Source organism: Mus pahari, chromosome 14 (genome assembly GCF_900095145.1).
Source record: "Mus pahari chromosome 14, PAHARI_EIJ_v1.1, whole genome shotgun sequence".
NCBI lineage: Eukaryota > Metazoa > Chordata > Mammalia > Rodentia > Muridae > Mus > Mus pahari.
The window spans coordinates 83,213,528-83,227,991 of NC_034603.1; the positions used below are offsets into that span (position 1 = coordinate 83,213,528).

At 53.8% G+C, this 14,464-nt stretch overlaps 1 protein-coding gene across 3 annotated transcripts in view; it reads left to right on the forward strand.

The window, feature by feature from the left end:
• Positions 1-14,135, forward strand: part of Unk (unk zinc finger) — a 27,902-nt gene extending 13,767 nt beyond the window's left edge. The window contains exons 2-16 of one of the 3 annotated variants that reach the window (XM_029546360.1): positions 1,587-1,796; positions 2,889-3,065; positions 3,213-3,343; positions 4,077-4,212; positions 4,724-4,841; positions 5,493-5,577; positions 7,141-7,283; positions 7,617-7,817; positions 8,505-8,570; positions 8,967-9,141; positions 9,990-10,091; positions 10,202-10,390; positions 12,361-12,542; positions 13,108-13,365; positions 13,898-14,135. In XM_029546360.1, coding sequence (XP_029402220.1) covers positions 1,587-1,796; positions 2,889-3,065; positions 3,213-3,343; positions 4,077-4,212; positions 4,724-4,841; positions 5,493-5,577; positions 7,141-7,283; positions 7,617-7,817; positions 8,505-8,570; positions 8,967-9,141; positions 9,990-10,091; positions 10,202-10,390; positions 12,361-12,542; positions 13,108-13,365; positions 13,898-14,053 — 2,329 coding nt within the window. In that variant the 3' untranslated portion in view covers positions 14,054-14,135. The remainder of the gene's footprint in view (positions 1-1,586; positions 1,797-2,888; positions 3,066-3,212; positions 3,344-4,076; positions 4,213-4,723; positions 4,842-5,492; positions 5,578-7,140; positions 7,284-7,616; positions 7,818-8,504; positions 8,571-8,966; positions 9,142-9,989; positions 10,092-10,201; positions 10,391-12,360; positions 12,543-13,107; positions 13,366-13,897) is intronic. The other 2 variants (XM_029546359.1, XM_029546358.1) reach the window with 2 other exon arrangements.
• The last annotated feature ends 329 nt before the right edge of the window (positions 14,136-14,464 follow it).

Consider the following 14,464-nt stretch of genomic DNA (forward strand, 5'->3'; position numbering starts at 1 on the left):
TGTTTTTTTTCAAGACAGGGTTTCTCTGTGTAGCCCTGGTTGTCCTGGAACTCACTCTGTAGACCAGGCTGGCCTTGAACTCAGAAATCCGCCTGCTTCTGCCTCCCAAGTGCTGGGATTAAAGGCCTGCGCCACCACTGCCCAGCCCAAAATTTTATTTTACAACTAAAAACACAGCAAGTTCCCTAATGGTTAACATGGTTTGCACCTAAAATCCTAGCTATTTAGGAGTCTAAGTTTACCCAAGCCTGAGACTTTGAGGCCAGCCTGGGCAACAACAGCCTCAAGAGAGCAGTAAAATATTGGATATCTGCTAGATAGAGTCACAGCTAGCAATTCAGTTCTTCAGTGTTCGTGTATCCCATGGAATATGCTAGGAAACTACCCTTGGTTTAGCTGCAGCTCCGTCTTAAGTGGGAGTTTGGTGTTACACTTCTTTTTGATCCCGTGTCTAGGTCTGCTTCTATTGGCCAGGCGTGTGAGCAGAAAGACCTCTTTCTAGGCCCTTCAGCTCTAGGCTCCACCCAGCTCAGATCAGGTTGCCTCTGCCTTACTCCCTTACGTATATAACCTCTCTGCACTGGGCACTCTATCTCTTCCCACCTCACAACCCATTTGTTGCCTGTATCATTACGCTTGAGAGGGTGTCTGAAGAAAATGGCCTGCCAAGTGGTTTTGAAGATGGCAGCACTTGGCGACCTTGGTTGGATCTTGGGACCCATGTAAGGGTGGAAGGAGAAAGCCAGTTCCACAGAGTGACCCTCTGCCCTCCACGCATGTGCTGCATATGTCCCTTTCCCACCCGGCCATGTATACACACACTGCACAATGACATAAAGCTGCACTGACTGCCTAGTTACAGCACAGTCTAGGAGAACCTTAGGCGGGGTGAGTGAAGAAAACACATTGTCCCAAGGTTTGGCGCCCTCCACTGCCTGGAGCATGGGAGAGATTTTTGACATCCTGGCTATTATTACATGAGGGTAGAGGAAAGAGAATACCCTAGCTGTTGTCGTCTTGTGTCTAAGGAGGAGCTCAGAACCTCTGTGTAGACTCCTTCCCGATATCTGTGTGAGTGTGAGGGCATCCCAAGGACAGCCATCAGCTCGTCCAGAGGGACACTGCAAACAGAGCCCCAAAGTGATGTCTCCATATTTCTCCCCTCAGTCCCCAGTCCCAGCTTGGTTCTCGGTATAGGGGAAGCCTTGGGATGGTCAGGTGTGTGTGGGCAGCAGGGAACCACAGTCTCTGGGGAGGCTGCTCATGGTCTTGTGAATAACCCTTTCCCTATGATTAGTGGCTTGGCCTGGGAAACCTCAGATGGCTCAGCCAAGCTGCTATTGAATACTACAGCTGGCCTCTACAACACACAGGGCTCTTGTGGCCTGCGTCTCTTACTGGGTAGAACCTAGATGCTGGGACATCTAAAATCCGAGGTCCAGCCTCAGCCCTGGACCTCTCTTGCTGTCCCAGTGGGACTGGCACCCCAGAGCAGTACCCCTGGGACTTGGGGGCTCACTTTTTGCTGGGAAGCAAAGAGCTTCACTCGGTTCCTGTCCCACCCCTTACAAACAATCTCTCTGCAGGTACCTGAAGGAGTTCCGCACAGAGCAGTGCCCACTCTTCGTGCAGCACAAATGCACACAGCATCGGCCCTATACCTGCTTCCACTGGCACTTTGTGAACCAGCGTCGCCGCCGCTCCATCCGCCGGCGGGATGGCACCTTCAACTACAGTCCAGATGTCTACTGCACGAAGTACGATGAGGCTACAGGCCTCTGCCCTGAGGGCGACGAGTGAGTACCCTGCCTGCCCTCAGAGGAGCCCAGGTCTCCTGGGTCAGATGCCCTGAGAATAAGCGTGGGACATTTAGGAAGCTAGGCCGAGGCTGCTTTGGGAGCCTGGCTACAATCTATAGGTCAAACTTGGGCTCATTTGCCCCGACTAAAGGTACAACATGGGGAGTAGCTTCTATTTTCCTTTGCTTATATTATATGAAAACCAAAAATCGGCCTTTCTTCCACTAAGGCCACAAGACCACATTTGGATAAAACTGGTTCCCTAGGTTTTCTTTCACCCTCCATGTCCTGTCCCCATCTGCTGCACCGTCCTGTACAGTTCCCACTGTGGTGGCAGCTCAAAGACACAGACAGACAGACAGAGGGAGCCTGCCTCCCTGTTTCCCTCTTGGCTGATCTTTGCTGTTGTTTGAGACAAGGTCTCATACATAACAAACCCTCGCTGTCCTGGGACTCATTACATACACCGAACTGGCCTCACAGTCACAGAGACCCGCTTGTCCCTGTCTCCCAAGGGCTGGGATCAAAGGCCTGTGCCACCACGCCTAGCTTGTTCGATAACTTTAAATGTCTTTTCACAATCTCCTGCTCAGAAATTGGGTATACCATTAATAACAAATGAGGTGGCAAACTTGGGGACCATTTTGGCCTTCCTTGTCATTTGTTCAGCCTCTCAGAAAAGTACTGGAAAGGGCTCAGGGTCTGTACAGCACTCTCAGCTTTCCCTACGGTGGCCACCCTTTTTCACAGAGCTCAAGGCTGACTGATCTCAGAAGCCTATTAAAGCTCGCTCGTGGGACATGTGTGCAAGTTTCAAAGGGTTGGTTCTTGGGAGCCGCCTGAGTTGGGTAGCATTTGTTAACCAAACGTGTTCATCCAAAACTGTGTCCCCCCAAAGTGTCTGCAGGCCGCCGCCTGGGGACTCCAAGCCTTCAGATCTTAGCACTCACACAGAGCCCTGGTGGCCAGAGGACTCATCCTTCTCTTCCTCAGTCTACCACCACTGTACCCTCTGGATCTTGGTGACAGCCCTCAGCAGCTGGCCTCCGGAGGCGGCAGAGTTGACTGACTTGGGGTGCTGTGTTCCAGGTGTCCATTCCTGCACAGAACCACTGGGGACACTGAGCGCAGGTATCACCTTCGTTACTATAAAACTGGAATCTGCATCCATGAGACAGACTCAAAAGGCAACTGCACCAAAAATGGCCTGCACTGCGCTTTTGCGCATGGTCCCCATGACCTCCGCTCCCCTGTTTACGACATCAGGTAGGCTGATGCTGGGCTATGGGGAGGGGGGGACAAGGGCTTAGCTTCTGTAGCTGCTGGCCCCAACAAGACAAAACTGAGGCGCTGTGTCGTTTCCCATTCTCTTGTGCTCCTCCCCACACTGTCTGTCCTTTCCTCTTCTCCCAGGGAGCTCCAGGCCACGGAGGCCCTGCAGAATGGCCAGGCTACAGTAGAGGGCAGCATAGAGGGCCAGTCAGCTGGGGCTGCAAGCCATGCCATGATAGAAAAAATCCTCAGTGAGGAACCCCGGTGGCAAGGTACAGGCAACTTCAGGTGGCCCTGGTACTCCCCTCTTCATAGCTGCTCGAGGCTTTGGCTTGAAACTACCTGCTTTTTCCAACTGAAACTGTTGTGTCTGGTCCACTAGAAATCTAGCCCTTTGTCATCCCATTTAAATATTTCACTTTAAATTTTTATGGTATATGTATGAGTGTTTTGTCTGAATGTATTTCTGTGTGCCATATGCATTTATGGATGGTTGTGAGTCACCATGTGGTGCTGTGAACTGAACCCAGGTTCTCTGCAAGAACAGCAGGTGCTCTTAACCGAAGAGCCATCTCTTCAAGCCCACTTCTACCCCTTCATTTCATGTTAAACCTGTCATTCAAAACGCACTTGTAAGGGAGTTTCCAGATGGACTGCATTCCCAGGATTCCCCTGGGGACTCGCGAGCTCGCGCATACTCCCTCCCTCCCTCCCTCTCCTCCTCCTCCTCTTCCTTCTCCTCTCTCTCCTCTCTCTCTCTCTCTCTCTCTCTCTCTCTCTCTCTCTTTCTCTCTCTCACACACACATACACACACACACACACACACCATGCATGTCCACAGCCTGTAAAGAAGTGGACCTGCTGATACCTTTCATGGGACCTCAGCAACCTCAGCTCTGGGACTCTTTCTCATTGGCTCTTCTGTGCCTTTCCTGTACGACTGCTGCTGTTGTTGGGTACTCCAACTCCACCCCCTGACCTCTGCCCTCTCACCTTCTGTGTAGAGACTGCTTATGTGCTGGGGAACTATAAGACGGAGCCGTGCAAGAAGCCTCCACGGCTGTGCCGCCAGGGCTATGCCTGTCCCTACTACCACAACAGCAAGGACCGGCGTCGGAGTCCCCGGAAGCACAAATACAGGTCCTTTGGCCCCAAGAGGCCAGCCGTAGGAGGGAGGAGTGGCCAGGAAGGGCTCATGACTGAGACTGTCATTGCCATGGTTCCCAAGGAGCTCCTGGGTTTACAGGGCCCAGTTATGAAAGGAGGGACTAGGAAGGACGGCTGAATGGTGGGAGCCCTCTCAGGTCTTGCATGAGGCCCATCCACTGCTGATTCTTCAGGGCATGTGTGCTGTCGTAGGGCCAGGCTGTTTGGGAAAGGTGATGTGGCTGTGGCCTGCCTCTTGGGCTGTCAGGGTTAGTGCCGGGCTCAAGGGAACAAAGCTGTCCCCCTTGGTTGCGTGGCCAGCTGGGCCAGAGGAACAACCTGACGTAGCACCCCAGGGAGACCCTTCCTCTATAGCTGATCTTATCTATTTCTGTACCTGAACTTGAGAGACAAGGAGACCAGGACGGGGTGGGGCATTCAGGATCCAAGTATGGGTCCCAGGCTCATCCTCTTGCCGTTGTTCGACCCCTTCCTGTTGGACCAGGTCGTCTCCGTGTCCAAACGTCAAGCATGGGGATGAGTGGGGAGACCCTGGCAAGTGTGAAAATGGAGATGCCTGCCAGTATTGTCACACGCGCACAGAGCAGCAGTTCCACCCAGAGGTGGGTCCTGGGAGGAGGGCAGTGGTGAGACCCAGCCTGGCCCTGCCCTAGAGGACGAGTAGTGGACTTGCAGGATTGGAGCACTGCTGCTTCTGTAGTGCCTGCCCTGGGGGAGCCAGGGTAGCATAGTGAGGCAGATGTGCAGACAGCTTCTGTGGCTGTAGACATCCCAGGCGAGCAGGTAAACCCAGTAGGGATCACAAGCCTGGGTTCTCTGGTGTGATTTGAAAGTGACTGTGTGCTTCCTGGGCCTTGGCTCATTTAATATAGGGGGCATACTCATAGATAACACCCCAACAACTCCTGAGAGGACCTACCTCTCTGTAATGCCTGCTGGGACCTGTGACTCCAGAAGGAGGGCATTGGTGGTGTAGGCTGCCCCAAGATCTGAGGCAGAGGTTGGTAATGAAGCTTGTTGTGTGGTGTGTGTCTGTCACTTCAGGACATGAGACAGTGTGGCAGGACAGTTATGAGTTTAAGGCAGGCATGGGCTATATTTCAGTATCCTTTCCCCTAAAAAAGAAGTTGGTGGAGACATAGGGGAATAGAAGGGGCTGAGTTGGAGAGGGATTCGAAGCTAGCCCTGCCTCAGTGACAGTGTCTGCCCAGAGCTGAGCTTGACCTGACTCTGCTCTGCTCTGCCCCCTCCAGATCTACAAGTCCACCAAGTGCAATGACATGCAGCAATCAGGCAGCTGTCCTCGAGGACCTTTCTGCGCCTTTGCCCACATAGAACGTATGTAGTTCCTGTGACCCTGGGGCAGTTCCTCTCCTAACCTCTGCTGAGGCTCAGGCATGGGATCAGTCCCCTAATCACTCTGGAGCTCATCTTGAAGCCCTTGTGCAGCTTCTAAGAGCCTGAGCTAGATTCAGAGACTCTCGCCCTGCCAGACAGTGAATCCCAGGCAGGGGTGAGGCCCCAAGCATCCCCAGCCCTGAGTAGCTCAGTTACCCTGAACATGGGGCTCTGCCCAGTGAGCCTGCTTGGCCCACCAGAATATAAGGTTGCCTCATATGGCGTTCTTTAAGAACAACGACGGGCTGGTGAGATGGCTCAGTGGGTAAGAGCACCTGACTGCTCTTCCGAAGGTCTGGAGTTCAAATCCCAGCAACCATATGGTGGCTCATAACCATCCATAACAAGATCTGATGCCCTCTTCTGGGGTGTCTGAAGACAGCTACAGTGTACTTACATATAATAAATAAATAAATCTTAAAAAAAAAACCAAAAAACCAACAATGACAACAAAGGACTGGGTAAATTAATTTTAACATTTTTACTTAGTTTAATATAAAATGATCTCATAGCTGTCTGTGGTGGTGTACACTCTTAAGCCCAGCTCTGAGGGGGTAGAGTCAGAGGCAGGTGGATCTTTAAGTTTGAGGTTAGTTTAGTTAGTTTCAGAGCTATGCAGGAAAACCCTGCCTCTTAATTAACTAATTAATTAATTAACTTTTACAAAACAGTATAGTTGTAACAAGTAATTGATTTTAAAAGTATCAAGGTGTTCACTGTTTTCATGCTGAGTCTTAGCTGATAGTCATTTTTTAAAATAAATTTTTAAAAAGATTTATTTATTTTATGTATATGAGTACCAGAAGAGGGCATCAGATTCCATTATAGTTGTTTGTGAGCCACCGTGTGGGTGCTGGGAATTGAACTCAGGACCTCGGAAAGAGCAGTCAGTGCTCTTGCCGCTGAGCCATCTCCCCCAGGTCACTTTAACCTCTAAGTCAGCCCACTTCAGTGCTCGGTAGCGTCAGGCGGCTGTTGCTGCGGTGTGAGACAGCACAGGTCTAGAGCGCACACTCCCCCTGTCGTCTGTCATGGAGTGGGTGCTGGGGTTACCACCTCTCTCCCTTGCCGATCAAGGATCTGCTCACTCTCTGTCTAGGTTCAGCTCTGTCTCTGAGAGGACAAAATAAACAGAAAGCTCTAGGGGGGAAGCAGATAGAGGGCTCAGAGGTAGTCGGCGGCCATAGAGACTGGGACCACCCAACTGCAGCAGTATAGAGAAGTTATTATTCAATAGTTTGGGTTCCTCAAAATGGGGTTCAGAGTCCAGCCCTTCTGTCTACTGTCCTGTTATCTTAGGAAAGTTACCTGACCTTTCTGAACCTCTCTTTTTTTTTTTCTGTGAAGACCATCATATTACTTACATTTGCAGTTAATTGTAGAATGTACAATGCCAATGTAATAACTAGTTGCCTTGGTGGCGGGGACATGTATGGCCTCTGTGGAAGCTGTGCAGGGACAGACATGGCCATGGAGCCTGCTGACCGCTGTCCTTTCTTGCAGCGCCACCCTTAGGCGATGATGTGCAGCCTCCCTCAGCTGTGTCCAGCCCTACCCAGCCGGGTCCAGTCTTGTACATGCCATCTGCTGCTGGAGACTCGGTCCCTGTGAGCCCCTCCAGCCCGCATGCCCCTGACCTCAGCGCCGTACGTGCCCATCTGGGAGTGAGTGGGTGGGCACCTTGCCTGCCCAGGAGCGAGCTCCTGACTTTCTCTGCCCCAGGAGCTTGAGGCTCTGGTATTTGTCCTGGGGCCAAGAGCAGGGAGGTGGGGATGTATCTTCAGAGCCAGTAGTGATCAGCCTGCGCAGAGCTGGGATGAGCCTTCTGTCACTTCTGTCTGTCAAGTCCCTGAGGCTCTGGCATCCCTGAGTGCTTATTGATGCCCACTGACCACAGCCCTTTGAAGCAGGGTTGGAGGGTGGCCATTCCCCTCACCCATGGTGCCCATTGCCCGTCAACAACCTGCCCTCTTCTGCAGCTCCTCTGTAGGAATAGTGGCCTGGGCAGTCCGTCTCACCTCTGCAGCTCCCCACCAGGACCCAGCAGGAAGGCCTCAAACCTGGAGGGCCTGGTCTTCCCTGGGGAGTCCAGCCTTGCCCCTGGCAGCTACAAGAAAGCTCCTGGTTTCGAAAGGGAAGACCAGGGCGGGGCGGAGTACCTGAAGAATTTCAAGTGCCAGGTAAAGGACTCAAGGAGCAGCAGAGGGTGTGAGGCCAGGAAGCTGAGCCTTTTCTGTGGGGCAAGAGCAGCTTAGGGACAAGGCCTGGCTCACCTGTGGGACAGACACTGAGAGCTTAACCCGAGTCCATCTTCAGTGTCTTGAGGGTTGATGTCTGTCAGTCTGCTTCTCAGCTGAGGCTGCGAAGGCTCAGGAGGCCGCACCGCACCTCACCCTCTGGGGGGGGGGGGTTTCGCTCTCACTTTCCCTTCATGGAGCTGTGTGCACTCTGCAGAAGGCTGCCTGGACGCCCCAGAGCTGTCAAAGCTAGTCAGTGGGAACAAGGTTGTCCCCTTTGCCCTTCCAAACGGTGATGCCTGATGAGAAGACAGGGCCTGGGGCCAGGACAGAGGAGCCTCTAATAGCTGGGGACAAACCTGGGTTTGTCACGTAGAAGGAACCAGCCTCCTGTTCAGGCTAGAAGGGGGACAGGGAGAGGATATATGTGTAGAGAAAGCTAGGAGGGGGAAGGGGAAGAGGGGGAGGGGGAGGGGGAGGGGGTTTTGGGTGGCAGGTGACCGGCCCTGTCATTCCTTGTCCCTCCCTTGTATTTCCAGTCTCAGTGGACATAGCAAGGCCAGGTGGACCCGAGCCTTGGAGCTTCCTGGTACTGCAATCACTTCCTTCTCCCTAATTTTTCTCTCTCAGGCTAAATTAAAACCCCATTCGCTAGAGCCCAGGAGTCAAGAGCAGCCTCTGCTTCAACCCAAGCAGGTACAGAGTTCTTCCTCTCATTCTGCTGTCACTGTGGCTAGGTCAGGCCCAGAGTCCCAGCTAGTGTCAGCAAGTAGGTACCAGTTTCTCTGCAAACTAAGGTAGGACTCAGGGGCACCCAGCCCCAAGTCTAGAGAGGGTGGGGGTCATGCCTGGAGCCATCGGCAGGAATGTCTGGAGAACGTGTCAGTCCCCATGCTCATCCCCACCCCCCACCGTAAGGAGTAAGGAACCTCAAGGGTAAGGAGTGCCCCACCGTTCCACCTCCAGCCGTTCAACAGTATGGGCCTGGCCGGAAGGCCTGGCTCCTTTAGCCCTGCCTGGCCTCTCCTACCCTCTCTCTGCCAAAGCTTCTGTAGGCAAGCATCCCATTGCCTCTCCCCACTCTCATTGCAGGACGTGCTGGGCATCCTCCCTGTGGGCAGCCCCCTGACTTCCAGCATCTCTTCCAGTATTACCTCCAGCTTGGCAGCCACTCCCCCCAGCCCTGCAGGCACCAGCAGCACCCCTGGCATGAATGCAAATGCTCTGCCCTTCTACCCAACCAGCGACACGGTAGAGTCGGTCATAGGTAACTAGGCAGGGTTTGTTTGCGAGCCTAGGACTGGACCTGAAGTCAGAGCTACAAGGTGTTTTCAAGTGAGACTTGGATGAGCATAGCACATACTTTAGACATCTGGCTTGTTGGGGTAGACACTCCAGGAATGAGGACCAAGACCAGGTCGTGGAGCCCCTTCAGGAAAGTGAGCACCTGTGCATCTATCCTCAGAGTGCTAACTGTTAGGAGCTAGTGCCAGGGACTAGGTGTGACTCAGTGGTAGCATGTGTAAGGCCTTGGGTTTGGTCCTCAGCTCTAAGAGGAAAAAGCCAGCACCCCTTTGCAGGCACTGGGGAAGCAGGCAGTGGCTGCTTCTGCCATCTAGGAGAGAAACTGTGCCTTCTCCTAGCCAGTCCAGTTCCAAAAGGACGCACTGACCCTTGCGGGTCCCTAATGTCCCTGCCCTCAAAGGGCCCTGAGAAACTCTTAAGAGTGAAACACGCACCCTGGACATTAGGAGACCACACAACACTTCTGCAACTCACTGGGTAGACGGCACTGCAATCTTGAATTCTGTCAAGTTTTTCTTTGTGAGATGTGGTCTTGCTATATAGCACAGGGTGGCCTTAAACTCCTGGTCCTCATCTCAGCCTTCAGAATGCAGGGAATACTGACATGCCAAACCACACTGGACTGGGTTGGATCTTGATTCCTCCTAGGGATATCAAAGAAGAGTTCAGAAAGAAGGGCACTTGGGCTGGACTGGGCAGGTGTCTTTAGGGTTGGCATGGGACCAGGAGTGAAGTAGTCAGGGCAGGAAGCCCAGAGCCAAGGGGGGATGGGTGGCCCTTGGGAGCCCACACCCGAGTCTCTGTCCCTAGAGTCTGCTTTGGATGACCTGGACCTGAATGAGTTTGGAGTGGCTGCCCTGGAGAAGACTTTTGATAACAGCGCAGTGCCCCACCCCAGCAGCATCACAATCGGTACTGGCTGTGGGTAGGCCGGGACGGCCTGAAGGGCGCCCTGGGGTTTCGCCTGCCCCCACATGCCTCGCTGGCCCTCACCCAGCCCACCCTCTGGCTCTCTCTTCCAGGCGGCAGTTTGTTGCAGAGCTCCGCGCCTGTGAACATCCCTGGCTCCTTAGGCAGCTCAGCTTCCTTCCACTCTGCTTCTCCGTCCCCTCCCGTCAGCCTCTCCTCACACTTCCTGCAGCAGCCCCAGGGCCACTTGAGTCAGTCAGAAAACACATTTTTGGGGACCTCAGCATCACATGGATCTTTGGGTAAGAAAGGGACTGGATAAGAACCTAGTGACTTTTAGCAAAATCCTTTGTTGGCTCTGCCCATGACAATCACCCAGCTAGTTAGAGCCAGGGCTTCAGGCTGGACACTTTCTCCCTCCATCCCCACATAGCTGAACCAGACGGCAGAAGCCCGGCCTCTGTCTTGGCTCCCTGTGCTGTGGAATGGGTGCATTGGTTGTGAGGAGAAAGTGAATTGCCAAGGCACACGTCAGGACAGGCTGGCACCTGGAGCAGCACTGGCCTCGGGCTCCAGGGTAGAGGACTGCTCTTCAGAGCAGTTTTGCCTGATCATACTGGAGCCATTTAGCATGTGGTATGATTCCCCAAGGAGACACGCACGCACTCACGCAGGCACATATGTACGTTTGTCCAGTTACCCAGAGTTCCTAGCAGCTTGTCCCATCATCAAGGATCACCAAATAGCAAAGGAAATAGTCAGAGCAGGCCCACACAGTCTTCCTGGCAGGGAGGAAATAGTCAAAGTAGGCTCACAGAGTCTTCCTGGCAGGGAGAGGCATCAGGGACCCATGTCTAACCTGCGCAGGCTTTAACCTGAGTGGCCAGAGCCACCTAAGTGCTCTCCAGGTTTAGTGGGGATATGTGCAACATGGAGACCTGGAGACTAGGCCACCACTCCAAGAGTGAGTGAGGCTCCTGGAATGGAGGCTGGGGGGAGGGGGCGCTCCCTGAGGCCATTAATAGATACACAGCAATCATAGGCATAGGCCCCTGTCATGAACAACTCCCCAGCCCTTGTCCTGCTCCCCAGCCAGCTGGACCTCCAGTCAGAGGAGTGAGCCTTCCAAGCGCTCGCTGGTCAGCTTAGGGACTCACCTCAGCCAGGAATGTACAGCTCCTCCTCAGTAGAGAGGAGGCTTCTCAGGTTAGGGCTTGTATCCAGTTAAAAGCTAGTGCTGTGTCTTTCTGGCTTCCACGCTCTGAAGATATCCCACCTGAGCCCTACCCACTGACTCTCTGTCCCCTTGCTGGGTGACTCTAGCTCTGCTGTATCGATGCAAGTGTCACCTCAGTCTCTACCAGCAGTGCTGGGCACACAGTGTACTGAGTGACACGGGATCCACAGACACTAGCTATTGTGTCAGTCTACAGGTCTCTCCTGGCAGACAGGGTCAGACAGCGCACACTGCAGGTGTGTCATAGGATACTCTCTTCTCTCTTCTCTCTCTGTCTCTGTCTCTGTCTCTCTGTCTCTCTCTCAAAAGTCAAGCCCAGAGGTATGTGAAGTGTACAGCAGTCCAGTGTCGTCATCTTTTTTCCCAGTGTGCTGATACTGCTTAGAGGGGAAAAGTCAGTTAGTGGGGAAGGGAACAAAGCAGAAGAGACTGGAACAGTGCCTGGGTGGACGGAAGCCAGCAAGAGATAAGGAGGGGCATAAAGATAGCTCTGCCCTGGCAGCCAGAGAGCTGTGGTTAGCATGGCAGCGCACTGAGGGGAAGCTGTGATAGGAGGCTTCTGGAGCCAGACTCCCGGGCTCTCCTGTCCTCTCAGTGGTCTTACTGGTACATTTTTTGTCCTGTCTGCAAAACAAGGGAGATGGCCCAGGCTTACCTGGCTCCTCCTGCTCTAGCCCTCCCTTCACAGGAGGCACTTTGACCTAACTGATCTTGTGAGTCAGAACCCTCTCCCTACCTCTCACTGGGATGCAAAGGGACCTGTGCTGAACTCCAACAGGATACCTTCACACATTGCACTCCCACCCAGTCCTAAGCCCACTGAGGCCAGGATAAGAATTCCACGGTACAGAAAAGGATGGCAAGATTGACAGGTAATTGGCAGGGCAGATCTAACTCAGCCAAGGGCCAAGGACACCTTCACACACTCAGCTCATACACTTAGCCAGTGTTCAGCCAGCCTGTGGCAGCCCATACAGGGCTGGCCAGGGCCTGGGCCTAAGCCCTGCACAGCTGATGTTCCTCCCCCCGGGGCAGGTCTGAACGGGATGAACAGCAGCATCTGGGAGCATTTTGCCTCTGGAAGCTTCTCCCCAGGCACTTCCCCTGCCTTCCTATCAGGGCCAGGGGCTGCTGAGCTGGCCCGGCTTCGGCAAGAGCTAGATGAAGCTAACGGCACCATCAAGCAGTGGGAGGAGTCCTGGAAGCAGGCCAAGCAGGTACCGGGCCCCACGCCCACCTGCAGTACCCAGTGCCTTGTGGCATCAAGCCCAAGCCCATCCTACACAGCAGGCATTCGGGTGGGGGAAGCAGGGGCCTAAAGAACAGAACAGAATTGTACTTGCCTTCCCCCACATGGGAGGACTGGTCTTGTCAGTCAGAATGTTACGGTGACTGGCACTACAGGCCTGAGACTCCATTTGGGAGTTGTTTTTAGAGTGGCCCCAGGACCTCCTGCCTGTCTCTGCTTCTAGATTCTGAGTTAGACCACTCACTCGTCCAGCTGCCACCCAGCTGCCTGGGATGCAGGCTAAGATGTGTCCCCTGCCTTGTGCCCCTGTCATGCTAGGCCTGGCCCCCTTCTCTGAATATGAAGGGAGGGTCTGCTGAGGTCCTGAAACCTCTCTTCACAGGCAGCAGCAGCCTTCTCCCTGCCCCCTCCCCAGACAGCAGGCCGCCTAGCAGACCCCGTAGCCAGAGTGGCTCCTGGAGTGCTCTCTCAGAGTGGGGGAGGACGAGGGGCAGGGGGCCATCATGATGAGGCGCTCCTTCTTGGGCCCACAGGCTTGTGATGCCTGGAAGAAGGAAGCCGAGGAGGCTGGTGAGCGGGCCAGCGCAGCCGGAGCAGAGTGTGAGCTGGCCCGGGAGCAGCGAGATGCCCTGGAGCTTCGGGTGAAGAAGCTGCAGGAGGAGCTGGAGCGGCTGCACACGGTGCCGGAAGCCCAGACCCTGCCAGCCGCCCCTGACCTGGAGGCGCTGTCCCTCTCCACCCTGTACTCCATCCAGAATCAGCTGCGGGTCCACCTGGAACAAGTGGACAAGGTCAGCCCCCTCAGTCACCAGGATGGGGTGGGACCTTCCTGGGAGCCCTGCTAGGCAGATAATGATGCCAGTCTGTTGAGAGAGGAGGAGAGCAAAAAAGCAGTAGTGGAGGGGGATGTCTACTGCAGTGCCATTAACCAAAGCTGAGTCGCCTGCCCATAGTGCCTTCGCTGGCACCCCACACGCCAGTAGACATTCCAGAAAGGTCAGGCCACAGGTGCCTACTGGTCCCTAGGGTTAGTTCTCCTGATAGAAGCAGTCCCCTTGGCATGTCTCCTGAGCCTCATTGGTTAACCTCTGTACCAAGTCCTGAGGATGGGACCTGCCACCCAGCTGCCCCTATCGGGCCATTAGAGCCGGGCAGCAGGTGGCTCTGAAGCTGAGATGCCGGTGGGCCCCTGTGAAGGGTGAGCTTTGGGTCTCACGTTCCTCCCAAGTATGCTGAAGCGAGAGTCAAGAGAACTGCTTAATGAGCTCATGGCCAAATAGGTGACAGAGCATTCCAGTAACTGCAATGTCGTGTTCCCCGCAGGCTGTGTTCCACATGCAGTCAGTGAAATGCCTTAAGTGTCAGGAGCAGACCCGGGCAGTACTGCCGTGCCAACACGCTGTTCTGTGTGAGCTCTGTGCTGAGGGCAGTGAGTGCCCCGTCTGCCAGCCCAGCCGGGCCCATGCCCTCCAGTCGTGACCCTGCAGACCAGGCCCAGATGGGCCTAGACCTTTTCACCTAGGACTTTTTAAAGTATATATATATATATATGTATGTATGTATGTACATATGTACGTATGTATTATGTATGTACGTATGTATGTATGTACGTATGTATGTATGTACGTATGTATGTGTATGTATATGATTATGTACATGTATACATTTCTGTGTGCAGGTGCGCGTGGTGCCAGCGTGTACAGTGTCTGTGTGTATCTGGACAGACAGACACACACTTTAAAACAGACTCACCGAGCACTTTTTAAAGAGGGGACTGTTTTGCAGTCCTCTCCTGTTCCTTCCCCATCCTTTCTGCTCAAAGACAACGTCCCCTCTTTTCCCACTGGCCTTTTGACACTGAATATGTTTTTGTCTCATTTTTTATGTAGG